The 27,938-nt window shown below is 51.8% G+C and overlaps 1 protein-coding gene across 5 annotated transcripts; it reads left to right on the forward strand.

The window, feature by feature from the left end:
- The first annotated feature begins 155 nt into the window (after positions 1 to 155).
- CRYBG2 (crystallin beta-gamma domain containing 2) lies at positions 156 to 27,805 on the forward strand. Of its 5 annotated transcripts, none has more exons than XM_074377090.1 (22): positions 156 to 571; positions 2,583 to 2,652; positions 4,226 to 4,965; positions 10,980 to 13,455; positions 13,880 to 13,927; positions 14,014 to 14,126; positions 14,293 to 14,422; positions 16,325 to 16,464; positions 17,251 to 17,377; positions 17,618 to 17,653; positions 18,020 to 18,156; positions 18,308 to 18,434; positions 18,713 to 18,852; positions 18,950 to 19,076; positions 19,321 to 19,353; positions 19,477 to 19,589; positions 22,554 to 22,683; positions 23,942 to 24,081; positions 24,463 to 24,586; positions 26,208 to 26,366; positions 27,364 to 27,523; positions 27,627 to 27,805. In XM_074377090.1, the coding sequence occupies exons 1-22, from the start codon at positions 156 to 158 to the stop codon at positions 27,713 to 27,715; spliced, it is 5,775 nt and encodes a 1,924-aa protein (XP_074233191.1). In that variant the 3' UTR covers positions 27,716 to 27,805. The 5 variants fall into 5 exon arrangements, with proteins under 5 accessions (XP_074233191.1, XP_074233193.1, XP_074233194.1 ...); XM_074377092.1 differs by having other exon boundaries at positions 10,980 to 13,428; XM_074377093.1 differs by lacking the exons at positions 26,208 to 26,366; positions 27,364 to 27,523; positions 27,627 to 27,805 and adding an exon at positions 25,429 to 26,200.
- Positions 27,806 to 27,938: the final 133 nt, after the last annotated feature.

Here is a 27,938-nt window from a genome sequence, read left to right on the forward strand (position 1 = left end):
TCCTGAGGGGGCGGGAAAGACATTTTGCTCAGTCCAGCCTCTTGGCCCGTTTTAGCCCCAGGCCCCTGTTTCCCCGCCTACCTGTGGCAGGTTCAGCTTGGGGGCTGCCAGCCTCCCTCAGGCCACTGTCGCCTCCGGAGGCCTAAAGAAGTAGCATGGACAGGACCGAGAACTGGGCCACGGGGACTGGGGGAGGTGAGGGCATCGGGGGGCGAGAGCTCAGGAAAGTGGCTCGATTGAGGATGACCCCTGCAGAGCGAACCCTCTGCCCTGGGGCATGGGTAGCATCTGGATCGGTACCCCCAGCCCTCCGCTCCCTGCGGGCGGGGCACTATTTGCTCAGGGAGGCGGGCCGGAGGAGGAGCTTCTCTGCAAATGAGCGGGATCCAGGTGGACCCGGGGCCCTGGAGCGGTCAGGTGACCCGACACCCCGAGCCCGGGACCTTGCCCTTGCCATGGCCGAGGGGCGCGGGGGCCTGGGGGCCCGTTTGGCCCGCCACCTGGCCAGGCTAGGGGCCCGGAGGGAGCGCAAGGGGAAGCGGACCCCGGAGGAGGCCAGATCCCAGGATAGGTGAGGAGTTTGGAGAAGGAGGGCCGCGTGGGGTGCCCCTGGGCAGAAGGGTGTGCGTGTGTGTCTTGAATGTAGTGGATGTTCAAATGAGCGTGTATGAATGGGAGCATAAAAATATACCTATCGGTGTACCATGATTTTGGATATGTGGACTTTATAAAGTCCCTGTGCTTTTTTAAAACATTAAAACAAATTTTGCAATTTCCTAAGACTGGCAGGCAGCCTGCAGACAATGATTTCCTCTCTGGAGACTGTTGAAAGGCAAATATAGCTCATCCCGCCCCTGTGGACTTTGATTCTCACATCACAGGCTAGTTTAACTCTGGTCTTCATGTCCCTTTGTCACAAGTGTGACAGATTCCTAAGTTGGCTTAGACTGCCCTGCATTTACCCTTAGATGCCAGGAAGAGGTTTCCCCTGTTACCCCAGATTGTAATACCAATAAACTTTTATTTGCCACTTGCCTGGTGCCTTACCTGGATTATCTCAGTTTATCCTCACAGCAGCTGTATGAATCAGGTATTTTGTGTGATTCAGATACGTAAATGGAGGTTCAGAGAGGTGACGTCACTTCCCCAGTCACACAGCTGGGAAGTGGTGGAGCTGGGACACAGGTTTATGCACTCTGACTCCAGGGCTCACATCCTAAAGCACTGGGCTGCTCTGTTGCCTGGAGAGATTTCAGGACTGCAAGCCAGGGGCCCAGAGCTCTGTCCTAACCCTAGGTGCCCCGACCACATGACCTTGAACAAGTTAATTCATCTCTCCTAGCCGGTTCACTGGTAGCTGACGTCTGAGAAGGAGGAAAAAATCTTTGTGAATGGCCAAGCTGAATGGCTGCAATGGGGTAGCAAATAGGACCCCAGTGGCTCACAGGCCCTATATCTGTAAAGAATGTGGGGTGTGCTCTCAGGCACAAATGTTTGTATGTCTATGCAGTTACTGGGCAATTTGTTCTGATCTTATCATGACATAGCTGTCTTCAGCCTGCCCTGGGAGGGTTGGGGGCGTGGTGGGGCCAGGGTGAGGGGAGGGGTTTGTACTGTTGTCTCACACCAAACAGAGAAGGGAGGGGAAGGCCTAACTACCCTATGCCTGGGTGCCAGTGGTGCCCACAGCCTGCCAGTGCCCTGCCTGGAAGACACACCCCCTCCCTTTACCCTGCCTGGCAGGAACCTGCCCTATAGGCCAGAAGGCAGTGCTCCTCCCTTTGCCTACTTGAGAGGAGGCAGGGTGGGGGTGCAGGTGAGTCAGTAGTGCAGGTGAGTCAGTAACGAGGAGGGCAGGGAAGAGACTGCGCATGCTCCTGGGCTAACATGATGATACATTCCATGTGGTGTGTACACTTGGACTTGGTTCTCACTGGCCGTGAGAATGGAACTCTGGCACTGAGGCACAGGACTTCTATCTCTGCTGATTGTCTGGGATGGGGGCAGAGTGCACAGAGCGGGCAGCCAAGGCACTTCTCCATCCTGTCCCCATTAGTGTGGTGATGACCAACCAGTCTTTGTAGTGGAGCCATCCTAGTGTCTTAACTCCAACGCTTACTAGCTGTGTGACTCCAGGCAATTCACTTACTTTATATCTTTCTGGGCCTTGGTTACCTTATCTGAAAAATGGGGACACTAATACCCACCTTTTAGGATTATCGTGAGGCTTAAAGGAGATTATGTAGGCATAACATGTAGTGCTAAGCCTGGCATAGGGAGAAGAGCCTCAGCAAATGGTGAGCTTTTGAATTATTAGGGCACTGTCCTTTTTCTGTATTCTGGCCCTGATACGGGCCTCGTCTCCATTTTGGTCCCAAGTCCATCCCTGTCTCTCTGTGTCTGGGGGTGCAGTGGGAGAGAGCAGAGAGAAGGCTGCTACACAGACTTCCTCCTCCCCACAAGGTTTTAGGAGCTCATCCTGCCCGTGAGCCCTGAAAAAAGAGAGGGGGCATCACCAGGTCCAGTCTAGGGGTGGGAGAGGAGAAAGCTACTTCATTCCCTTCCCTGTGCTTCCTTCCTAGGCCCTGGGGTGGCCAGAGCTGCCCTGACCTGGCCCAGGGCCAGGGCAGCACCAGCAATGTCAGCCTCAAGGTAGGAGAGAATCCAAGTGTGGGGGAGGGGAGCAGAAGCTCTGGGAAGGGCTGGGCTGGCCTTGAGAACCCTGACTTACAAGTCAGGCAACTGGAGTGCTCTTCTCCTTTCTCTGCCAGGGATTCACTGTGTGACCCTGTGCAGATCACTCCCCACCTCTGAAACTCAGTTTCCCCATCTGCAAAATGGAGACAACAGTGCCTCTTAGGGGCTGTTGTGAGAAATAAGGTAACTGATGTAGAACACTCAACATGGGGCCTAGATGCTTAGGAAACAGCTGCTTAATGCTGGGGCCCCTCAGGGAAACATGTAGGGCAGTGCCTCTTCTCGGGACCCCCTTTGCCACACTCCCACCTTTAGCTTGACCTTCTCTTTGGCCCCTTTTCCCCACTTCCTAGCATGGCCCCCAAGGGTGACGCTAGACCAGTGGCTTTAACCTTCTAGCTACAGTTTCTCCATCTGCAGTGGGGACCTGAGCCATGGATTGTACAGAGACAGGATGCCCCCCCACCCCCGGAGGAGCAGAGGGCTTCCTCTGGAGGTGGCTCAAGCAGCCATGTGTCTCTCTATGGTCCTGAATACCATCAATAATTACTAGTGTTTAATTGAGTACTCATTATGTGCCGGGTACTCTGCATGGATTATCTCATAGCATCTTCACAGCACTCCCAGGAAGCAGGTACTGTTATTATCACACCTACTTTACAAATGGGGTGCAAGAGGTATTGCAGCTAGGAAGTAACAGAGCTGAGAGTCAAGCCCAGGCTGACTTGCTCTCAGCCCCCACACTAATCACCCAACCCTCCTGTTTCTTGAGATGTTCAGCCCTTGGGGAATGAGAGGCTGCATCTATTTCATAGATGAATAAATTGGCGCATTTGGGATCAAGGGCCCCTGCTAGGAGGAATCTGACCCCAGACTTGGCTCCTCTGTTGCCAAGAACAAAAACCTTGGTTTTGAGGGGCAGTGTCCATATGCGTCTGGGGGCCTGAGCCCTCTCCCCTCACCGCCACATCTAGACTGTGCCCCTGGGGAAGACAGTAGACAAAGGTCAGTGTCCCAGGAACATGTCTGTGTCCAGGTACCTCCTCCCAGGTGTGTTTGGGAATCTCAGTCTGGGAGGGCACTGGGGAGGTGGCTGCAGGCTCTCTGGAAGCCTGGGGTGGGCAGAGGCCATGGGCACTTGTGGCAGGCATACCTACACAGCCCCTAATCCCCAGGGCAGCTGGTGCCAAAGGGCCAGAGGCCAGTGGACTCCTGGGAAATAAGCAGTTGGCCTGAGAGTCAGGAGCCCTCACTGTGTGACTTTAGTCACATCAGTGTCCTCTCTGGGCCTCACTTTCCTCATATGTAGAATGTGAAGGGGTGAGTTAAATGCTGAAGGGCCTTTCCAGAGATCTGCCTCCTTGCCCAGCTCTTGTGGCCCTGGAAGCCTCTCCTTATGGCAACTCTGCTTGTTGTCAGAGCTCGGCTCAGCTCCTCCTGTGCCAAGGTGGACACCCAGGAGTGTTGAGGGTACCCAGAGGGCAGGGGGAGATGCTGTCACCAGGTCCCTGCTTCTGCTTTCCCTCAGGCTCAAGTCCAGAGCCTCTCAGAATGGGACATTCGGGCAGGGAGCTGTGGTTCCTGGCTTTGGAAGCGACGACACAGCTCAGGGGGGCCTGCTGAACCTCTGGGACGCCTACAGAGGCCAGCTGTGGGCAGCGCCTCTGACCTGGCCAGGTATGCCTCCATGGGGCCAGAGAGCCTCGCCCTGGCGGTGACTTCAGCAGAGCCTGCTGCAGCCAAGTGCCCCTCATGCTTGGTGCCAGCTCCTGGACATTTGGAACAGAGATCTCCAGCCTGCGCCTGCCTGCAACCCCTGTACACAGCCCCGAAGTTTCCTCTGAGGCCTGAGCCACTCAGCAACCTGGGAGACATGCTGCCCCGCCCAGCATCCTCCCCCAGGGCAGAGGGGGCAAAGGGCGAGACTGCCAGTCCAGGGCCAGCCCTGTCAGAGCCAGCCCAGTCCTTACATGAGCGTCCCTGTGCCAGAAGGACCCGCTACCACATCACTGTCACCCTGCGGGGGCGGGGGCAAGCACCTGGGGAGGAGAGTGAGGATCCCAAACCGGCCCAACCAGCTCCCCACCCCTGCGGCCCTGAGGAATCCAAGGGCTGGCAGGAGCCTCAGCAGGGGCTCCGCCCCATCACAAGGTGCCTGACTGACCCGCCCCAGGAGCCCCGGCTCAGAGCCCCACATCTACATCAGAGGAGCGCGGCCCAGCGGCAGGAGCTCCAGGCTGGCTGGCCGCCTGGGTCCCCTCACAAACGGTGAGTAGACTTCAGCCTCCATGTAGGGTAACATGGGGAGGGGAAACTGGCCTGGCTGCCCTCTCTGGGGTCTCTATCTTGTCTCTGAGCTTCTGCAACTAACAGCCCATTCATTCAGCTCCCTGAGCTTGAGCTGACTGCCATCCCCTCCCCTTCCCAACTCTGCCCTCCTTCCCCTCCCCTCATCCACAGGCTACCTCCTGGGACCCACTGCTGCTCTCCTCCTCTGTCCACCTGAGGAGGGGATATCCTGTCATGGAAGGAATGAGAGAGGGGTCACCTTATCCTTAGCAACACCTACCACTGCCTGGGCCTCTTCAGGAGACCACATTACCAGCCTGAGAAAAGGCACTCAGTCAAAGTGCTAGATGTCCTGGGGCAAGTTGCTTAACCTCTCTGGGCCTTGAGTTGTCAAGTAGATTTGGTAGCATGAGATGAGGAAGGAAGAGGTGCTTACAGGAAAACACTTTGAACTCCAGAGAGTTGGGCTGTGGAAACAGCAGGGATGCTTATTAATAACGCCTCAGTTGCAGTAATAATCACCCCACCTGGCTTTGTGTTGGCGGCCACGGTGCTAAGGTTCTCAAGCCTCAGTTTTTGTTTGTGTTGAGATGACTCTCCCAAATCTGGCTGGTGGGCTCAGAGGTGGAAGAATGGGTCCCCTAAAACTCACTGAAGAGGAGGTGAACATGGGACCTCTCTAGAACCACCAGGAGGGGTATTGGGCCTCCAACAGGGCTCTGAGGATTTCCTTCTGATGATGGTGGTGACTGTCATTTATGGTTTGTTTTCTAAGCATAATTCTACTTAACCCTCACTATCCCACCCCAATTACAATAGGGAAACTAAGGCTCAGACAGGTTTCAGCACTTGCTCAAAGTCAACTAGAAACTGAAGGGGCCAGAATTTGAAGCTGAGTGCTTGTGTTCTAATTCCTTCTCTACGATGCCTCTCATGGATGCCCGTGGGCCCCGTGCAGACAGTGGAGGGATGAGTGTGGCTGCTGTGCAGACTCGAGGGCTTTCTGCGACCTGTGAGTGGAGGCGGATTTGGCAGCACTGTGCTAGCAGAGGCAGCAGCAGGGATGCCCAGGCCTCTGGGCAGGAGTCAGAGTAATGATCTTGCAAGGAAGAGAGAGACGTGGGACCCAGGCTGGCTCAGACACGCTTCAGGGTGTGTGTGTGCTCCAGCTTGGGGAGGACTGCAGAGAGACGGAGGGTGGGTGGAGGAGGCAGGCCCTGGAGAGGGTCAAGGAAGGAGCAGTAGGTTTAGCTGGGGGACTCGGGCTCCATCTGCCACTCCCAGGCTATTTTGGGCACAGGTGGATAATGACAGACGCAAGGAGGCTAGTGCTCACTTAGAGAGGGAAGAAGCAAAACTTCAGGGATGACATCCTTCTAGGTCTCCTTTCTGGGGGTGGGTTCTCTGGGCCAGGATTGGCAAATACGAGGCAGGACATAGTTGGGGCTGCAAGTGGGAATATATGAGCTGTGTATGCATCTAAGTGTGTACACCTGTCCAAGTGAAGGTAAATTTCAAGGGGAGGTAGGCTAGGGGCTGTGAATTGACCATGTGTATATCATGAATGTGTGCATGTGTCATTGTGTCTGTGTGTTTCTGTGTGTGTGACATGTGTGTCTACTGTGTCTATCTCTGATTCTGTGTTTGTGTGTCTGATTGTGTAGGTCTGGTAAGTGTCTGTATATGTTTTTGTGCCTTTGTGACTCTGTGTGCCTGTGCCATGTGTCTGTGTGTGCCTGTGTGTGACGCAGCATGTGCTGTGGGCCTGTGGACTGGTTTGGCCTAGTTTGGGGGTGACTCACAAGTAAGCAGAGAGAATCCAGGACTTGTTGGGTTAGACAAGGCTCTTTCCCACACTCTCCCCCATCCCCTCCTCAGCCTCTCCCTTTCCCACACACCTGGTCTGGAGGTCACAGGTTATCCTGCCGACAAATCCACCTCTGGTCCAGGGCCCTGGAGAAGAGAGGGCTCTGGGAATAGGCATTTCTGCTGGCCTAGGAGAACCATCCTGGGTCATTGGGGTGTGTCTTCAGAGGAAGAACAAAACAGAGGAGCTATAGGCAGGCAGATTCCTGCATAGTTTGAAGAACATTCTAGCAGTCATGACTCTCCAGGGATGGGTCAGCTGTCAAATTGTGACCTCCCTGTCCCTAGAGGTATGCTAGCAGCAGAGAATGACCACATGTTTGTGAAATGACTACCAGGGGTGTTGTCCAGGGGCTGGGTTGAGAGAGGCATTGAATTCTGATTGTTGAGAGGTGACTGATAATATCTGATCTGATCACCGAAGGCTTCCTTTGAAGCTGCTCTCCGGTTCCTTTGTCATAATCTATGGGGTCTTCCAAATATGGTTCCTGTTTTTATGCCTAATTCTTTGACCCCTGGACTGCTTGGATACCAACTTCAAGAGAAAATTGGCTTTAAATGAACCTTACCAGGGCCTAGGGCATCACTTAACACAGTTAGCACTGAATGAATGAATGAATGAATGAGCAAACAAGTGAATGAATGAATAAATGACTTAGAACCCAGGCTTTGCCCCTTACTGTCAGTACCATCAGGGACAGGGAATTTTAGTGAATGGTAGTTGTTAATGTTTGTCAGAAATGAAGTTGATACGTGGGGGAATCAGCCAGGGTGAAGCTCCATGAGGGAGTAGTCCTAGCAAGGAGGACAGGGGCTCTGTTGGAAGAAAGGGGGCTCCTTAGTGAGGACAGGAGAGAGGGTTGGGCCTCAGTAAAGGGCTACAATCCAGGGCCTCAAATGTCTTATTGTGTCACTGTCAGGAATTTTGGCCTGAGGAAAGGACTGGGCATCCATCTCAGCCCCTCACCTCCCCTATACACAAGGCTTTTCTGGGGCCACTCAGATCCTGTCCCAGGCCAGGCCACATGCTCTCATAGCCACCAGTGGTCCCGGAATCAGGTCAGGCTTCCCTGGGCCTCAGCCCCATTCATCTCTGCCCTTATAAAACCTGAGTCACTACTGGGGCCACAAGACAGGGTCAAAGTTCTGGGTTCCACCAGCTTCTCAGGAGGACAGGAAATAGAAGGGGAGGGAAGTTGGGGGCATGGGTCCATTTCTGGCCTTAACTTCCCTTATAATGATCTGAGGGCTGCATCAAGGAGAGGTGGAACAGATCTGAAGACAGGTTGACCCCTCCGGCCCTTGAGAACTGAAAATAGGATTGCCCTGCTCAGTATAGCCTGGAAGTCGGAGTTGGGGCTGCATGGCCCCTCCAGGACTGCTGTGGCCTCCTTTAGAAGTAAATCTTCAAACCACAGAGTCTCAGTTTACCAGATGCATTAGGGAATTTGATTTGGTGGTTAAGCCCTTAGGGTTGAGTTCTACTCTTGCCTCTGCTACTGTGTGACTCTGAGCAAATTTCACAACCTCTCTGAGCCTTTTTCCCCCTCATCTGCAAAATGGGAATGTTTGTTTATAATTTACTAATAATTTATTCTCTTTTTTTAACTTGAAGTATAGTTGATTTACAATATTGTGTTAGTTTTAGGTATACAGCAAAGTGATTTAGTTACATATATATATTTTTTTCAGATTATTTTCCATTATAGATTATTACAAGATTTTGAATATAGTTCCCTTGCTGTATAGTTAATCCTTGTTTATCTATTTTTTTCTCTCTATATTTTTATTGAAGTGTAGTCAGTTTACAATGTTGTATCCATTTCTGGTGTACAGCACAATGCTTCAGTCATACGTGAACATACATATATTTGTTTTCATATTCTTTTTCGCCATAGGTTACTACAAGATATTGAATATGGTTCCCTGCGCTATGCGTTATGAACTTGTTATTTATCTATTTTATATATATTAGTATCTGTAAATCCTGAACTCCCAATTTGTCCCTTCCCATCCCCTTCCCCTCTGATAACCATAAGTTCATTTTCTATGTCTGTGAGTCTGTTTCTGTTTTGTAAATAATTTCATTTGTCTTTTGTTTGTTTTAGATTTCACATATAAGTGATATCACATGGTATTTTTCTTTCTTTTTCTGGCTTACTTCACTTAGAATGATGATCTCCAGGTCCATCCATGTTGCTGCAAATGGCATTATTTTATTCTTTTTTATGGCTGAGTTCTATTTTATATATAGTAGTTTGTATCATTAATTCCATACCCCCAGTTTATCCATCCTCTCCCCTTTCCCCTTTGATAACCATAAGTTTGTTTTCTATGTCTGTGAGTCTGTTTCTATTTTGTAAATGAGTTCATTTGTATTATTTTTTAGATTCCACATGTAAGTGATATCATAATATTTGTCTTTCTCTGTCTGACTTACTTCACTAAGTATAATATTCCCTAGGTCCATCCATATTGCTGCAGATGTCAATATTTCCATTCTTTTTTATGGCTGAGTAATATTCCTCTCTGTCTCTCTCTCTCTCTGTCTCTCTCTCTCTCTCTCTCTCTCTCTCTCTGTCCATGTATATATCTTCTTAAGCCAATTTTCTGTTGATGGACACTTGGGTTGTTCCCATGTCTTGGCTATTGCAAATAGTGCTGCTGTGAACATTAGGGTGCATGTATCTTTTTGAATTAGAGTTTTCATCTTTTCCTGGTATAAACCCAGGAGTGGGATTGCTGGATCATATGGTAGCTCTATTTTTAGTTTTTTAAGGAAATTCCATACTGTTTTCCATAGTGAATAATTTATGAGGCATCAAATGCATGGGATTCTCTTGAAGATTCAATAGGACAATGAACAAAAAGCAGTTAGCAAGATGTCTGGCACAGAGTTAGCCCTCAGTAAATGGCTGGTGTTGTTGATGTTACTATTATTAAAACAGAGATTCATGGGAGAGTTTCTAGGGAACTTAAAGTTCCTCTTAGGCAGTTGTTATTAGTATCCCCTATTTGGTAAAGGAGGTAATGGAGACCTAGAGAGATCAAGGAAGGGTCAGAAAAGAAGTAAGTCCCAGGCCCCACCCCTCAAGGAGTAGAGGTGAGATGTACTTTGCCCAAGAGGATCACAGGAATAGCTGGGTGTGCTCGGAGCCTTGGCCTCAGGGGCAGAGGGGAAGATGCCTGAACATGGATTCAGATGTGAATTCAAACCCTGACTTCGCAACTTAGCAGCTGCATCATCCTGGACCAGTCATCCGTCTTCTTTGACCCTCAGCTTCTTCATCTGTACAATGGGGGAAATAATCCTAGAGGAGAAAACTGAGGGAAAATACATTCAAGTCCAAAGTGCTGCACCCTGTGGTGCTTCATTCAGACCCACAGGTGTGCACTGAGGCTCCAACACAAGTTATCACCACATGCTCATGCTAGGACCCACATGTGCACACCTCATGTTTGGTCACAATTCTCCGAGGTGACAGTGGGAAGCTTATGAGCCATAAAGTGAGTTTTCATTCTTTCCCTCTTACTGGGTCCTGACAATAACCCTGTGAAGCACATACTCTTGTTATTCCAGTTCTGGGGGCCCTGAAGCTTGACGGGGAGAAGTGGCTGCCCAAGGTCATCCTGCTAGTGAGTGACAGGGCTGGGGGAACCCAGCTTTTCTTGAGCCCAAAGCTATCTTTCCTTCCTGTCCCTTATAATGGTCAGAAGCAGGGTCAGAGCAATGCTTGCCTAGTTCTCAGCTTTCCAGTTCTCTAATTTTGGGCTCCTGGAGGACTAACCCCAGGGTTCCTTAGGCAGAGTCACAGCCCATCCACAGAATAGTGGGCCAGACACATATGCCTTCCTGCTGTCTCCCTCCTTTCTCCTTCCAGGCTTAGGCTTCAACTTCACCCCTTAAAGGACCCTGGCATAGGAGATCACCTGAAAATGGGGAGAGGGGTGGGAGGGCTGAGAGGATCATGCCCATTTTACAGATGAGGAAACAAAGACCCAAAAGGTCAAATGACTTGCAGGAGGTTACCCAGCCTGACTTTGTCAGGGGTAGTTGGTCTATACTGCAGAGAGCCACCCTCACCACCTCCTGACCCTGTCTCTCTTCTTCCTGGCACCACCTACAGTGAGCTGGACCACAGTGGGCCAAGGACACCTCAGGACAGGTTGCCGGGGCCCAACATGGAGGAGGCAAGTGGGCCCCTGGCTCGGGACAAGGCCCGAGTGGTGAGTGCCACACTGACATGGCGGCAGCGGCCCCCTGCCCAGGAAGAGATCAAACACCGTTTTCACAAGGTGTCCCTGGTATCAGGGGCCCAGTTGGAAGCCCCCCAGGAGAAGATGTTTGAGTATAGCCACCGTCGAGAGGAAGTCAATGGCTTTGCTGTACAGGAAGAAGAGACTATGAGTCACCAGGGCCCCGGGGATGGGGCTGGCTCCAGGAGCTTCCAGAGCCATGGACCCATCTTTTCCAAGAAGTATACACTACCCATCAAGGAGAAAAGGCCAGTGGGAAGGCCCAAGGGGGCTGTGGACCAGGGTGATGGCAGCCCTCAGGACCCCAGGACTGAGCCGCCAAGCCCGGGAGCTGTAGCCAGGACTGAGTTTTTGGTGCCAGTACATGGGCCCCGTGAGCCAAGCCCCTACCCAGGTGTGAGTCTCAACAGTGGGAGCCCCCGGAGCCTCGAGGAACGGCGAGTGATGCGCACTGTGCGGACCACCATGGTGGTAGGAGGGCACGTGGACCGACGGGTGACCAGCTCTGTGACCAATGCTGTGGGGCCAACATTCTCAGGCGAGGCCCTGCCAAGGGGCCGCAATGCTGTCCGCACGATACGGGCAATGGTGGTGAGCCCCCGCGCTGAGGGCTCACCCAGCCGCAGTCAGGCCCTGGAGCTGCTAACCAGCCTTGTGCCTGCTGAGCGTAGCCCACTTGCCAGCCGGCTTCCCAGACCCACAGCTGTTGTGCCAAGGAGCCCAGATCTGGGCAGCACAGAGGGTGCAGCCCTGGGGCAGCTGCCTGAGACAGGGGCAGCAGAGCCAAAGGACAGATCTTCCCAGGCCCCTGCAGGCATCCCAGAGGGTGCTCACCCACCTCAGAACCAGGATGTCCTTGCAGCCCGCCCAGACCAAGACCAGGACAGAGCCCAGAATGCCAGGGTCCATGAGGTCCCGAGGGTGCAGAGTGCCTCTAGCCCCACCCAGCTCCCTCTCCAGACCTCTCAGGACCACGCACCAGTACCCTCTTCTCCTGGACTCCAGACCCCAAATCCCTCCCTGGGCCTAGTTCACCTGCCAGAGAAGCCTGAGGTACCTGTTCATGCTAGGGCCCAGCTTAGTCTTGAGCCCAGGGAACCCCAGGCCCTGCCCTCTGTAAAAAGGGAGGGGCTTCCAGATCCCCCTGCTGCCACCATCCTGCCCATGGTGAAGACTGAGGTGGTTACAGTCCCTGGACAATCTCTTGCTCCATCCTCTGTAAGAAGGAAGGCTGTCACCAGCCAAGGAGGTCTTTCTGCTCCATCCTCCCCAAGGAATAAGGTTGTTCAGGACTCTGAAAATGTCCCTATCTTCTCCCTTTCCCCCAAGAAAGAGGTAGTACAGGGTCCGAGTGCTCTTGCTGCCTCATCCTCCAAACCAACCAAGGTTGTCCAGGGCCCAGAAGGCAGCCCTAGCACCCAAAAAGAGGTTGTCCAGGGTTCTGAAGGCAGCCCTGCCCCTCCCCTCACCAAGGAAGAGGTTGTCCAGGGCCCCGGTGCTTCTGCTGCCCCATCTTCTGCCCAGAAAGTGGTTGCCCAGGGCCCTGCTGTTCTCCCTGTTGCCTTCTCAGTGGGCAAGGTGTCTCCCAGCCCAGGAGGCCCCCGGGCCCCAGCACCGATGAGAGCAGAGGCCAGCCCAGAGTCCCAGCTTGTCCCTGACTCCACCAAGGGCAAGACGCTCCTGGAGCCATCAAGGGAGGAGGAGGAAGTGGCCCTGACTGCAGACCTGGAGATTTTCCTGGATACCCTACGGAGCATGGAGCCCCCTGAGATCCTCCGCACTCATCGGCTGCCTCGAGCCCCCCGCTCCTCCTACCTGGCCATGTATGCCACACTGCCGGCCATCGAGGAGGACCAGCCTGGGCCATGGGTGCTGGGACCCAGCCCCCAGGAGATGCCCACACTGGAAGAAAAAGAGGATGAGAAGGGAGAAGAGGAGGAAGAACTGGAGAACCCCTACCTGAGTGATGATGAAAAGCTCCAGCGCAGGCAGGAGAAAGCCGGGCCCAGCACTTCCCACTCTGCCCGGCCCCCCCAGGTCTCTTGCTCTCCTCTGGAGATGATGAAGAGGCACGTGGCAGGTGCCAAGGGCCCCCTCCCAGAACTGGGGCCAGAGTGGCAAGCAGGCAGCAGGCCCACTTCCCGTCTTGGAGGCAGCCTTCTCTTTGGGGGTCTGCTGCCTGCCCCCAAGGATACCCCCACCTTGGAACCATTGGGTGCAAAACTATCTACTCTGCCACCTCATGGGGCACCAGGGCTCAGGAAGGTGGCAAGACAGCTGCCTCTGCTCTACAGCGAAAGGCCACCTCCAGAGAAGTCCGTGCGTGCCCAGCCCCCGGAGGGGTGGGTGAGTGAGGCCTTGGGTGGGCAAGGGAGGGGGCCTGGTCTCACCTGCACCAGGGTTTGGATGGTATAAGGATCTTGGCACTGGGAAGCAGTCTCCAGGGGCCAGAGGCTTGGGTCTGAGGTCTAGTTCAGTGTGATCATGTTTATCTGGGCCACAGTCTTCTTATCCAAAGAGCAGGAGATTCGGATTCCAAAGGGCTTGGTGGTCTGGTATCTTGGAAGCTGGGGAAGGGGAGTGATAGACACCCAGCTCCTGGGATAGGGTAATGAAGCCCCTGGGGGTTGGGAACAAGTGTAGCATCCCCTGTGGGCCACCTCTTTGAGGGTGGAGGCCAATAGGGAGGATGTGGGATCCCTGGAATGGCCAGTTGTGGGAGGCAGTAAAGAGGCAACCCCATAAGACTTATCACTGTCCTTCATTCCAGAGCCCAGCATTGAAGACCCAGGGCAAGCTGAACACCAGGCCTGGAAAGGTAGGGGGTAGAGGGCAAGTGGGTGGGGCAGCAGGAGGCGGGGGCCTGGGGCTAGGGCCTGAGGACCCCTTCCATGCCTTCTCCAGATGATCCTCTTCTCAGAGCCTGGCTGCCAAGGCAGCAGCAGGGATGTTTGGGAAGACACTGCTGATGCTTCTGGTTGGGCCTGCGTGGCCTCCATACGGGTGGTCCGAGGCTGGTGAGTGTGGAGTTCCCTGCGGGGTTCTTGCGTGTGAACCTGGGGAATGTGAGGGCAGTGAGAAGTGTCCAGGCCAACCTGGCAGAAACCTCCTCAGCTACCCAGAGACCCTGCCTTGGGGTACATCCTCTCCCCACCCAGTGACCCTGGGTCTCTGTGCCCACAGCTGGGTGCTGTATGAAGAGCCGGAGTTCCAGGGCCGGAAGCTGGTCCTCCCTGAAGGAGATGTGGAACTTGGAGCCCCAGGGCCAGCATGGAGTACCCAAGGCATTGGCTCCCTGAGAATGGTAGTCAGAGTGAGTAGTTGTGGGTAGGGACCAGATGTGCCCCGTCTACCCTAAGCCCTGGGCCCTGAGGAGGGAGATGGCCTCAGGTACCTAGAGTTGGAATTTCTGGGAAAGATCATATGGGGTCGGAGCCTGAAGGGGGTTTACTGTGGACTCACCTATAGATTCCTGACCTTGAAGCCAACTGGAGAAGAAAGGGGTTCTGGGGGTGCTCAGATTGGCTTGGGGAGGCAGGGGCCAGACAAAGGCCAAGCCTCAGTTTGAGAAAGCAGCCTGGGGAAGTTTGAGCTAGTGCTGGAGAAGGATTCGGTTAGAGCAACAGAAATGTGTGGGGAGTGGCTGTGGGAGCTCACCCCCGACCCAGGGCCCAGGCTTTCAGGCCCACAGCCAGACCCCAGGTGCCACGGATGTGTGTTGATTCATTTGCTCACAGATGCTCATTAATGTCTGCTGTGTGCCAGGCACTGTGCCAGGCAAAGAGCAGGTGGGGGAGACCTGCTCTTTGCCCCACAGGATTCACGGTCAATACAGTATGAGGGCTGGATCTGAAGCAGGAAAGCCATATAACCAGATTAGAGATTTATAAACGTCCCGCTGGTTGCCAGGAGGAGAAAAGAGGAGGTGGGGATCCTGGAGGCAGGAAGACCAGAAAGGGCTGTGATTTCCAGCCGAGGGGCACCCCTGAACTCTGAGGGAGGGGTACATGGTTTGAAAAGACATTGTCCATACTATAATTTCATATCTGTAAAGTGGGGGAAAATAACATTGTTTTCATAACACAAATTTACAAACTACTAGGATTAAGCTTGAAAAAGCCACTTTGGCCACTAGAGAGACCCAGAAGAGCAAGCATAAGTCTAAAAGCAGGGCCTAGCAGACGTTTTTGGTTTTTTGTTTTGTTTTGTTTTTTTCTGTTTTTAATGGAAGGACAAATTACTTCGAGTTCAGAGCTGTTGCAATCCTCCTGGTAAGAGAGGACGAGTCTTAACTAGGGCAGTGGCCCAGCCACGCAAAGGAGAGGACAAGAGTTTTCAAAGCCTCCCCAGAAACACACAAATGTTTGTGGACAATTTACTGTGAGCTTCTCACAATAAATTCATCTTCATGTGGGAGGTAATGAGGTACAAGAGAAAAACAAGGACTTTGAAGTCAGATGGACCTGGGTTCATTTGATTCATTCAGCCTAGTGTGTTCCAGGCATGTGGGAGGTGCTGGGTTGCAACAGTGAACAAAAACTACACTGCTCTGTTCTTGGCCCTGCTACTTACAGGCTGTGTGCCCTCAGGCAGGCTGCTTAACTTCGCTGAGCCTCACTTTCCTAGCCTGTGAATGGCGTAATAACTCCCATTGGGAGGACCAAATGAAAAGGGGTAGGACATGCCTTAGCACATGCCTTGCACTTAGTAGATGCTTCATAATCATTTGATGAAGGAGTTTGTAAATGAAAATGATCCTGGGGATCACCCAGAATGCAGAGAGGAACTGCTGGTTCCTGGGATGAGTTGCAGGTGGAAGCCAGTCTGGACAGGGGCAGGAACTATAAACAAAGGAAGGGTCAAAGTTAGACCTCAGGAAGTGGTTGTCCATCATGCCCGTCCAGCCAGCAGCCTGAAAATCAGGCTCCCAGAGCCAAGGCAAAGAGCAAGGCACTTGGCAGGCTCCTGCTGGGAACTTTGGTCTCAGGTCCCCAAGGGCCAGCACCAGACCAGCAAGGTTTTAGTCTCAGGCTTGTCTGGCCAACCTTGCAGAGAACACCCCAGTCAGCTTTCTGGCTTCTGAGGAGATGGCCACAGAGCTTTCCCAGAAGCCCCCGGGAGCCCCAGCTAGGCAGACTTAGGGAGGCAGATGTGGTCGGGGGTAGCTGCTGCGCGGTGTTGTTTTACACTTCATTTTTCCACCCTTCTTCTGCAGGACTACATTACCCCAGAAATCAGTCTGTACTCTGAGGAGGGCCTCAAGGGGCAGCGAGTGAAGCTTACTGAGGCCTTGGAAGACCCCCAGCACCTGGAGAGGCCCCTGCAGGTGGCATCTGCCACTGTCTCTGCAGGACTGTGAGTCTGGGCTGTTCTGGAAACCCTTCACTAAACATTTACTGTGCTGGGTGCTACGGACACACACAGGTGACAGGGCATAGTTCCTGCCCTCAAAATGTGCTAAGTCTACTGGTGGGGCCAGGCAAGCAAGCAGACAGTAGCAATCCAGAGTTCCAGGATGGAGGAGTATGGGGCTTCAGGAGCAAAGAACAGCACCAAAGCAGCCTGAGATCAGAGAAGCCTTCCTGGAGGAGGAGACCCCTCAGCTGGGGTGAGTTAGCCCCAGAAGAATCTAAGCTCCATGAGGGCTGGGACTTTGTACATTTTGTTCACTACTGTATCCCAGATGCCTGAAGCAGGGCCTTGTTAGTTGAATGAATGAGGAAGAGTATACTAGCAGAGGGAACAGCACCTGTAAAGGCCCAGAGACAAGAGATCTAAGCTTTGAAAGTTCAGTATGACCAGAGAAAGCAGCAAGTGGGGAGATGCGAGGCCCAGGAGGAAGGCAGGGGGACAGAGCAAAAAGGCCTCTTTGTGCAGCTGGGCTAATTGTGAGGCTAATGGGGAACTACCCAGGTATGGGTGCTAGAACTCTCCAGCTGCTGTGTGAAATTAGAGTGTGCCAGGTCAAAGGAAGGGAGATGAGTGGCTGCTGCAGGAGATTATGGGGGCCTGAAATGTCCCCCAGGGTCCCCTTGAGGCGGACCTCTCCTTCAAAACCTCCTCCCTTCTAAACCTTCCACCCCATCCATCATCTGTGTTCCTGGGAGTCTGGGGTGCAGCTGCCTCTCTGCCTCTCCCCAGGTGGCTTCTATACCCCAAACCCTTCTTTGAAAACACTCCCTGCATCCTGGAGCCTGGAGAGTACCCCACCTCAGAGGCATGGGGTGCATCAGACCCCAGTGTGGGCTCCCTGAAGCCCATGAGATTGGTAAGCAGCAGGTGGTCCCAAGTAGCCTTATCCTGTAGTCTGGGGAAAGAGGCAGGGCCTGGGAGCTCCTACTGGGAATGGGATTGGAGAAGAGGGAGGATTAGTCCAAGGGGATGGGGGAGAGGGAGGACATGGGTTGGCCATTTTTAGGAGTCTCTGGAACAAGTAACCCCTAGGTCACCAGCCCCATCTGCCTTCCCCCACCTCTGGGCTGGTGTCTCAGCTCCATATCCTCTGCAGGGCTGCCCGAGTGTGGAGAAGCCAGGGGAGCCCAAGGTAAGAGTCTGGGCTTTAGGGTCAAAGAGGGCCTTTGGGTGGCTGGGTAGGGAGTGTGTGCGTGTGTGGTTACCATGGTCTGGACTAGAAGTTGGGAGAGGAAGGTGCTGCAGACCAGAGGCTTGGTCACGGTCAGGGAGACCGTGAAAACGGATGGGCTCACTAGGAACTGACTTTTGATATGTAAGGATCAGGTCAGAGGTTGGGGAAGAGACAGGACTTGGGTAAGGGCATGGGGCTCAGTGAGGAAGTGGGAGGGCTTAGCTCTGGGCTGATGCTAGGTAGAGTTATTCTGGGTTGTCTGGATATGTCTGGGTCCAGATCCCACCAACCTTAAACCACCCCCTCCCCCACCTCGCCCCCCAGGCTGTGGTGTATGAGGCCCCAGACTTTCAAGGCCAGAGTTGGGAAGTGAGCCGAGACATCTATAACCTTCAGCAGCCAGAGGACAGCCAGAGCCCCCACTTGGCCTCAGTGGGGTCCCTGCGAGTTCTTGGGGGCTGGTGAGACTCAGGACCCTTCCCTCTACCCCATTCTCCCCACTGGCCTCTATCCTCGGGGGTGGGAAGTGACCTGGGCTGCCTTGGGGGTGGGGGCAGCTTACACATCTATGGGCTTCCTGCGACTGAGTCGTCTGCCTCCCCCTTCCCCCAGCTGGGTGGGCTACGAGAAGGAAGGTTTCCGGGGCCACCAGTATCTGCTGGAGGAGGGGGAATACGCTGATTGGTCACACTGGGGAGGCTATAACGAGGCGCTGACCTCCCTGCGGGTCATCCGGACGGTAAGCAAGAGAATTGGTATATCTCCTCTCTGGCCACAGCCATACTTCCCCCGGTACAATTTGTTGAGGGAAGAATTTGTGCCCCCTCTCCCTGTTCTCCAGAGCACCTGAAGTGTTCCCTGAGGTCTAGCCTCTCTCCTTCCTGCTCCCCTTCCCCAGGCCACATTGATCACCTCACCCGAAACAAAGTCCCCTGGTGGGATGCGTCCTTGGGGCCTGGGCACTCCCAGGGGTTTCCGTCGGTGGGCAGGAGAAACCTGATTGTCCCTGGGGCCCAGGACTTCGGGGACCCGGCCTTGGTGCTGTTTGAGGCCATGGACTTCGAGGGGCACGGCGTGGAGGTGAGCGAGGCATTGCGGGACGTGGAGCTGGCCGGACATGCACCCCGCACGCAGGCCATCCATGTGCTCAGCGGCGTGTGAGTGACGGAGGCTCCCGGAGTGGGACAGGCCAGGGGCGGTCCCAGCAGAGGTGCCGGCTCCGCCGAGCTGACCCGCTCCCCGCTCTTCCTGCAGGTGGGTGGCCTATCAGGAGGTGGGCTTCTCGGGGGAGCAGTACGTGCTGGAGAAGGGGGTGTACCGTAACTGTGACGACTGGGGCGCGGGCAACAGCGCCCTCGCCTCTCTGCAGCCGGTCCTGCAGGTGCGTGCCCGCTGCGGGGGCGGAGCCTCTTGGGGCGGGGGCGGGGCTTGGGATGCGCCCTCCGCGGAAGGACCTGGAAGGACCAGGCTCGGAGCTCTGGGGGCGGGTTCTCTGGCAAGGGACACCGCTAATGCAGACCCGGTCAGTTCGGGAGCTGGGAAAGAGTCGGAAATTTTGAAATCAGAGGAACAGGCTAGGGGCTGGTACCCTCCTTAAGCCTCGAAACTTTGGTCCTTCCCTTCAGGTCGGAGAGCACAATCTGCACTTTGTCTCAAAGGTAAAGAAGCTGTTGGGGTCCTTTGTTTCTTCTTCCCTCATTTCAACTCTCTCTCCCTCTTCCCCATTCTATCTCACTCCGTCTCCCTCCTTCACTCTCATCTCTTCCCGTCTCTGCCGCCAGATTCAGCTTTTTTCTGGCCCCGACTTTCTGGGCGACCATATCTCCTTCGAGGATGACCAGACATCTCTGCCCTCCTCTTTCCAGCCCCAGTCTTGCCGTGTCCTCGGCGGCAGGTAAGGACCTGAGGGAGGGGAGATGAGGTGCACCTGCCCTGAAGCGCTTAACTCAGCTTGGAAGTCGGGTCTATAGGAAGAAGGTCTTTCTTTCAAATGATTTCTTTCATTTAATTTCCTTGAGATTAGCTATTCTGTCTCAAATCGTTCAATCTTAAAGCAAAATAAAATTTTAATGGAAAACGTAAAACTTCTAGACAGTATAGTATAAAGAACCTCAATCTTGTTCCATCTATTCCTTTTCCCCTTTTTATTTTTAAAGTGGGCTATTTTAAGTCCCCGACCCAAAATAAAATTTCACAGGTAAATACTTAAATGTGCGTCTCTAATAAGAAAGGACCCCACCCCCCACATAGCCACAAGTTATTACCACATCAAATCAAATTATCAGTAATTTACTATTACCTAATACCCAGTCCTTGTTCACATTCCTCCCATTGTCTCAAAAAATGCCTTTATGAAATTGGTTTGTTTTTCTCAGGATCCAGACAAGGTCCACACATTGCATTGGATCTATTTGATCTCTAAGGTATAACAGTCCCCTCCCCTTCATTTTGTTTTAAGCCATTTATTCGTTTGAAGAAGCTCAATAATTTGCCCTGTAAGTTTCCCATTTTCTGTATTTGACTGATTGCTTCCTGGCGTTGTTTCTAACTTGTTCCTCTGTGTCCCATATTTCCTGTAAATTGGTATTTAGCTCTAGAGGCTTGATGAGATTCAGGGTGTTTTGTTTTGTTGGCAGGAAGACTGCATAGGCGGTGCATGTACTTCTCACTGCATCACATCAGGAGCTACATGTCTGGTTGTTCCATTTTAATGATAATAAGATCTATACATTATAAGATTCCTCATTTACCTTTCACCTAATGATTTTTAGCATCCATTGATGATAATTGCCTAGATATATTATTTCTTTAGAGGTTACAAAATTATGATTTACTAATTTTTGTTATTCCTTCTACATGTATTAGCTGGAAAACTTCTATAAAGAACTTTCCCTTTTCAACTATTTGTTTACCTAAAATGCTTCATACAAAAAAGGAAGTTTGACCTTTTCCCAAGAATCAGTGTTTGCCCCTTTCTCGTCAATTTTCAGAATAATTTCTGAATTAATGCCCTAGCAACCTCCAAAGCTGACCAATGAAGATTTTTTAAAGTATTGTTATAACTCATGGGTTTTTAAGTATTTGAAATGCTCCATTCCATGGGAGTCAGTGCTCTTTTGTGTACTCAAATTGTTTTATCTTTGGCAAATGGGAGCCCCTCCAAGTTGCCTCCTGGGTACTTTTGATATGACCCCAATAGCTTTTTAAAAACTTCCTTGTTTTTCTGGTACAATAAGATGCTTCAGGATCATTTAGTACATCTTTTTTGCCTCAAATCTGGAATCAGCCATTTCCAAAAGAACCCTGGTTGCTTTTGATGGGTAATGCTATTTAGAGGCTGAAATCCGCATGCTAGGTGTTTCAAAATTATAATGCTATTATTACTACTAACAGTAAAAACTACTGAATGCTGTTTGAGCTTTCTGTTGTTCTTTTTGTCCTCAGAACATTCACCTACATCCCATTAGGTATGTACAGTTCAAAATATTGGGTTTTTAAGACATTTGAAATAATACTTTTTTTCTGTGTGGTTATGCCACCAACCTGATACATAGTAGGTTCATTTGTTTATTTCAGTTTTTAGGAATACTTCTCATTTATATTTATTTCTGTTTTTTAATTGCATAAAATGTTTACAGGGTTTCTTTCTTTGTCAACTTGGGCTACCATAACAAAATACCATACATTGGGTGGCTTAAACAACAGGAATTTATCTTCCCACAGATCTGTAGGTTGGGAAGTCCAAGATCAAGGTGTCGGTTGATTCAGTTCCCTGATGAGGGCTCTCTTCCTGGTTGGCAGATGGCTGCCTTCTTGGTGTGTCCTCACATGGCTGAGAGAGAGCTCCTATCTCTTCTTACAAAGACACTAATCCCATCATGGGGACTCTACCCTTATGACCTCATCTAAACCTAATTACCTTGGAAAGGCCATCACATTGGAGGTTAGGGCTTCAACATATGAATTTCGGGGAAACACAACATTCAGTCCATAACAGTTCCAAAGTCAAGACTTAAAAAAATAAGTTTTCATCTCTGTTCCTGCTACCTTTCCTCCTCCCTCCCTTATAGGTAATTTTTTTTTTAGTGTTTAGTTTATTCATCCATTGTTTCTTTTTGAAGATATAAGCACATATACACTCATAAATTTACATATAACTATAGAAACCAAATATATTTTGTTTTCTTCCTCCATTTTCTTACACAAAAAGAAGCATACAACAACCTGGTAAATATACTTAAAGAGCACTGAATTGTATACTTTAAAGGAGTCAATTTTATGGTATGCAAATTATATCTCAATTTTTTTAAAAGGAAGCATACTGTAAACATTGTATGCACCTTGGTTTTTTTGTTTGTTTGTTTGTTTTTACTTAACAGTTTGGAGACCTCTTTATAGCCCTTTAAGAGCTCTTCCTCATTCTTTTTGACTGCTGTGCTATATTCCAGACTGTTAGTCTCTTCAACCAATCCCCTATTGCTGGACATTTGGCTGCTCTCAGTCTGATACTGTAAACAGTGCTGTAATAAATGGCCTTGTATATGTGTCATTTCATGTTTTTTAAAGGTGTCCTTGGGATAGATACTGAGAAATAGGATTGCTGAGTAATTGTGCATGGAGTTTTGCTTGATGTTGCCAGATTTCCCCCTGTAGGGCAGTATGATTTTATTCAGTCCTTTCTTAAGTCTGACCTTAGTCTCTGCTGCTGCAGTGCCTGTTCATCCTTGGCCTCCCCTGGACAGGGGGAACCCCCCATCAAGTCTGCATCCACTCTGCTATATCTCAGGGGCACCCGGGCAGGCTGAGGACAGCGTGGGCTCAAACACCTACTCATATCCTCCACTCTTCCCTTCCCCAGCTGGATCCTGTTTGATGAGAAGAACTTTGAGGGTGAACAGCACATTCTCTCCGAGGGCGAGTTCCCCACTCTCACAGCCATGGGCTGCCTGGCCTCCACAGTTCTGGGCTCTCTCCGGAGGGTGCCCCTGGTGAGTAACCCCGTCCAGTTCCAGGCACCCTCTGAGGCAGTGGTCTTTTTCAGAACCATCCCAGGTCCCCTTGACCCCAGGGCTTCAAAGCCAGTTGAACCTACTGGAGATCTATTGAGCCCTGGCTGATATAGGTCCTGGGGACCCTGAAATAAATCAGAGACAGCTTTGCCTTCAAGGAACCCATGGTCACATGGACAGAAAGATGACAGTGTAGAGTGGTGTGTCCTGACACCCAGGTGGGACGGGGCCAGGAAGGGCTAGCACTCAGGGGTGGGCTGGGGGCAGGGGCGAACCCCTGAAGTGGTGGTTCTGGGCAGGGAGGAATGAAACAGAAAGATGGCCCTGCTGCGTGGTCGGTGGAGGGGGAACAGGTGGACGGGGGAAGGCAGTGGGGCTGCTGCTACAGTCATCTGTAACAAATGATGATGTCCTAGACCAGGAAGACTGGGAGAGAAGTGACATGGGCTGAATTAAGGAGCTGGAGTCTGTGGGACTTGGTGACTGACGGGGTGGCCAGTGGGGGCAGCCAGTGGGGGGGCAGCACATTTACTGTACTTTGCTCCAGGCAGTGTTTAAAAGGCTTCCCATGGACTCAGGCATTTCATCCTCACCACAACCCTATGAGCTATGTTACTTATTATGGTCTCCCTTTTTCCAAAGTGAAAACCGAGGCACAGAGAGGTCATGCGACTTGCTCCAGGTCACACAGCTGGCAATAGACACAGCCAGGTTCTCCCAAGGCAGCCCAGCTCCAGAGTCCAAGCTCTTTACAACTACACGCTGGGCTCTGAAGACAGACCTGGTTCTGAAGCCCAGCTTTAGGGGCCTGAGCAAGTGGGTTACCGTCTCCTGCCTCAGTTTCCCTCTACGTGGGGATAACAACAGCATCTACTGTAGAGGGTTGTTGAGAAGTTCCAATGAGATCAGGTAGAGCACTTAGCACAGAACCTAACATGTAGTAAGCCCTGAGTAAACGAGAACAGCTCTAATGATCAGTATAATTCTTAGCACTTTCTTAGAAGTGCCATTTACTGCGGGGAAGAGGTTTGAGGGGCAGTGGGCTCTGTCTGGCACATGCTGCATCTGAGAATCCTGGAGAGCACCCAGTGGGCAGTGTCCGGGAGTCAGGGGCCCTGTGGGGTGGAGCTCAGGAGGGAAAAGGGCCTGAAATACTGGGAGTCAGGGGTCTGGAACTGGGGGGCTGAGTCTGGGGCTCTCATGGCCTTCCCCCTTGTCCGTGCCCCTGGGCCCACAGCACTTTTCAGAGCCGTCCATTCTCCTGTACGGACTGGAGTGCTTCGAGGGGAAGGAGATTGAGCTCAGCAGGGAGGTGCGGAGCCTGCAAGCCGAGGGCTTCAACAACCACGTGCTGTCTGTGCGGATCAAGGGGGGCGTGTAAGTGTGTCCTGCGGGCGCGGGGGCTGCCAGTGAGTGAGGGGGTTTTCCAGGTCTTCCCTCCCACTTCTACTCTACTCCCCTCCAAGCCAGGTGGGAGGGGGGAGAAGTGCAGGCTGAGAAACGTCACTGGCACTCAGGGCTTGGACCCCAGCCTGGGGGCCTTTCCAGGACCCTACTCTGCCCTGCAAACCTCAGGTCTACTTCCCAGCCCCTCCCTCCACCCCTCCCAGAACAGAAAGATAAACCCTAGGCAGAGGAGTCCCAGCATGAGAGAAGAGGAGGTGGAGAACATTCTGATGGTTGTGCCTCCTCCTCTACCTGTTTGTCTGTCTGTCTGTCTGTCTTCCTTTCTGTGTCTCTGGCTCTTGCTGGGCCCAGCTGGGTGCTGTGTGAGCACAGTGATTTCCGGGGCCGCCAGTGGCTGGTGGGCAGCTGTGAGATCACCAACTGGCTGACGTACAGTGGGACCCAGAGGGTGGGCTCCCTCTACCCCATCAAGCAGGTGGGTAGCGTGTTAAGTGCATCTGGGCTGGCCTGTCTGGCTGTGTGTCTGGCTGTGTGTTTCCCATGTTTCCCAAACTGAGCATTTGTGTACTTTTGTGACAATTTTTTGTCACACCGTCATTCCTCTTGAACTATTATCTCCTTAAAATTTTCCTCTAAATCTACTCACTTTTTTTTTTTACTTTATCCTTAGCCTAAGGAATAATATCCATAAAATCATGGGGTTTGATGTGTATGTATGATTTTTCCTTAATAGACATTGTGATAAATACATTACCATTCAAATTTTTTAATTTTAATTTTATTTATTTTTTAATGGAAGTACTGAGGATTGAACCCAGGACCTCATGCATGCTGAGCATGCACTCTACCACTGAGTTATTCCCTCCACTCATTACCGTTCAATTTTAACAATAAGTTTATCCACTGAAAATTATCTCATGTACCACCAACCAGTAGTAAGCACATCTCACTTTGGGAAATACTGTGTCTATATCTGTGTTTCCGTGTATCTATGAGCACAGGTCTGGACGTGTGTCTCATTTGTGTGCATGTGCATTTATGTGGAGGCGTGGCCGTGTGTGTGTGTGTGTGTCCCTTCGGAGGGCATTTTTGTGTCTGTGTATCCATGTGTCCTCTGGAGGTGACCTCTGGGGGTATGTGTGTCACCCCCTGTACTTCTGTGAGAGTGTGTTTGTGACTGCATGTGCCTGTACTTGTGACACTGTTGAGAGTGTGTGTCTTTGTGTGAGGATATTTGTGTGGTCCCTATTTCAGTCTCCTACAACATCATTGCTAGAAAAAATCTTGGGGATTATCTCCAACCCTCGCATTTTACAGATGGGGAAATAAAGGCTCAGAGAAGTGGACAAGGATTTGCTCTGCAATCTTGGGCAAGTACTTTACCTCCATGGCCCTTGGTTTCCTCATCTTTAAAATGGGGATAATATGTATGACAGAGTTGTTTTGAGGAATGAAGATCATAATGTATGTAAAGCCCTTAGACCAGTGCTTGGGGGTTAAGCACTCAACAAACATCAGCTGTGATTATTATGATTGCTATTATTACTGTCACCACCATCCAAGACCCCCAGGTGGTTTGTGGCAGAGCCAGGTCTGTTACCTGACAGCCCAATGTCTGCCCTTCCGTAGTGCCTTAGCAGCGTGGGTGGTGCATACGTTTCTCTCTATAAGTGTGTGTGTGCACATCTGTATTCTTGCACATCTGTATTCCTGCATGCATCCAAACTTTTAGCAAACATAAGTGCCTGGCATTGAGTCAGCTAGGGGAACAGAGAGTTTGAGTTTGCACGGCTGCGTGTATCCATGTGTCTGTGTCTGTTGTGAACTCCTGTACAACCATGTGGACCTTGGGTGTATCTGCCAGTGTGTGGGCGTCTCTATAGATGTGGAACGGTGTGGGTGTGCACTACGTATGTGCCCTTGTATATGTGTGAGAAAGAAGGGGTGACTTAGAAGCCGGGTCGAGGAAAGTTTGGGGCAGGAGGGAGGGCTTGGGAGCTTGGGATACTGGAGGGCCCTGAGTTGAGAGTGTTGGGGACCCGAGTGGGAACATCCCTATCCAGAGACCCCTGACTCTCAGCTCCCCCTGTCACCAGCGCCGGGCTTATTTCCGCCTCTGGAATGAGGCGCTGGGGGGATTCTTGGCAGTGCCAGACCACGTGGAAGACATGAAGGCAGGCCGTGTGGTGGTCTCTGAGCTCCGGGCCGGAGGCAGCTGCATCTGGTACCACGAGGACGGGCTGCTGAAGAACCAGGTACTGGCTTAGCGGCTGGGACAGGGACACCAGGGCCCCAGACACTCACAAGGCCACTTTTCAGAGTCCCAGTCCAGTCAGGAACAGGACTCTGCCTTGGACCAGAGAGACAGATACAGATACGCCAGGACCCTGGGAAGATGCAGAATGCAGGCTGTGTACCCCCTGGGCAATTCGGGCTCTTCTCTGGTCTCTGTCTCCTCTCTGCAAAGCAAGAGTGTTGAACCAAATGCTTCTAAGGGACGCCCAGCTCTGATATCCTGTGACAGACGTGAATCCTCTCAATCATGATAGATTCACTCCACAAACACTTCCTGAGCACCTGCTCTGTGTCAGGACCTGTTCTAGGTGCTGGGAATATAGCAGTGAAAAAACAACTCTTGCCCTCCTAAAGCTTGCAACCTAGTGGGGAGAGAAAGAAACAGCTTAAATGAGTAAAATATGTTAGTACCTTAGATGATGAAAAGTGTAATAGAGGAAAAAATAAAGAAAGGAAAATAGGGAGTATCAGTAGCTCTTACAAGGGGAGCGCTTCCTGAGGTGGCATTTGAAGGAGGCACCTGTGCAAATGTCTTCACGTGAATGCCTCATGTAATCCCTAGAGGGCACTATGGGGCAGGTTCTATTATACTTCCCATTTTCTAGGTAAGGAAATCAGAGCACAGAGAAGTAACTGGCTGAAAGCCACACAGCCAGTAAGTGTGTAGAGGCTTGTCTGCTGCTAAAGCCTGTACTTCAAGAATCAGTCACAGAGGGCTTCCTGGAGGAGCTAATATTTTTCCAGCTCTTTTATGGTTTCTCACATTGAACCCTCACAACAACCAGTACTTGAAGATTCCTATCCCTGAGAAAACCAAAGCCCAGAAGAATTAAGAGATTTGCTCAGAGTCATAGTCCATAAGAGCCAGGAGTCAAAGCTGGGTGTGTCAAGGGTGTCTTGGGTTTGGTTGAGTCCCGGTGGGGAGGGACTGTGCCTGACAACTTCCTGGGGCCTCAGGTGGCCCCCACCATGAGCCTGCAGGTGATTGGGCCCCCCAGCACAGGCTCCAAGGTGGTGTTATGGGCTGAGAGTCGCCTGCCCCGCCAGACATGGAGCATTGATGACTCAGGCCACATCTGCAGCCAAATGTTCGAAGGCCGGATCCTAGATGTGAAAGGTAAGTTGGGCATATGTATGGGAGAAGGCACTTTGATGGGCCGAGGGCAGTGGAGTCTCCAGCTCTCTCTAACCATCTCCCCATCTCTTACCCCCTCCCCCAGGTGGCCGAGGCTACGATCGGGACCACGCAGTGCTGTGGGAGCTGGCCAAGGACAGGGCGTCCCAAATCTGGGCTGTCCATGTGCTTTGAACGTCCCCTACCCCCTCAGCCCTGGAGGCTTTCCCTGGGATGAAATGTTTTTACAGTTTTTTGTTGTAATATAAACTGTTTTCTAATATGTTCCCAGGTATCCTCATCTCTGAGCACCTTGATATTTGGGGGTGGTATGAGGGTTTGTGCACTTGCCTTCTTCCCTCCTATGCTCAGGTGGTCTTTCCTCCCAGCTCGTTCTGGGGCCCTGATGTAATGCCTC

Source organism: Camelus bactrianus, chromosome 13, assembly GCF_048773025.1.
Source record: "Camelus bactrianus isolate YW-2024 breed Bactrian camel chromosome 13, ASM4877302v1, whole genome shotgun sequence".
Classification (NCBI taxonomy): domain Eukaryota; kingdom Metazoa; phylum Chordata; class Mammalia; order Artiodactyla; family Camelidae; genus Camelus; species Camelus bactrianus.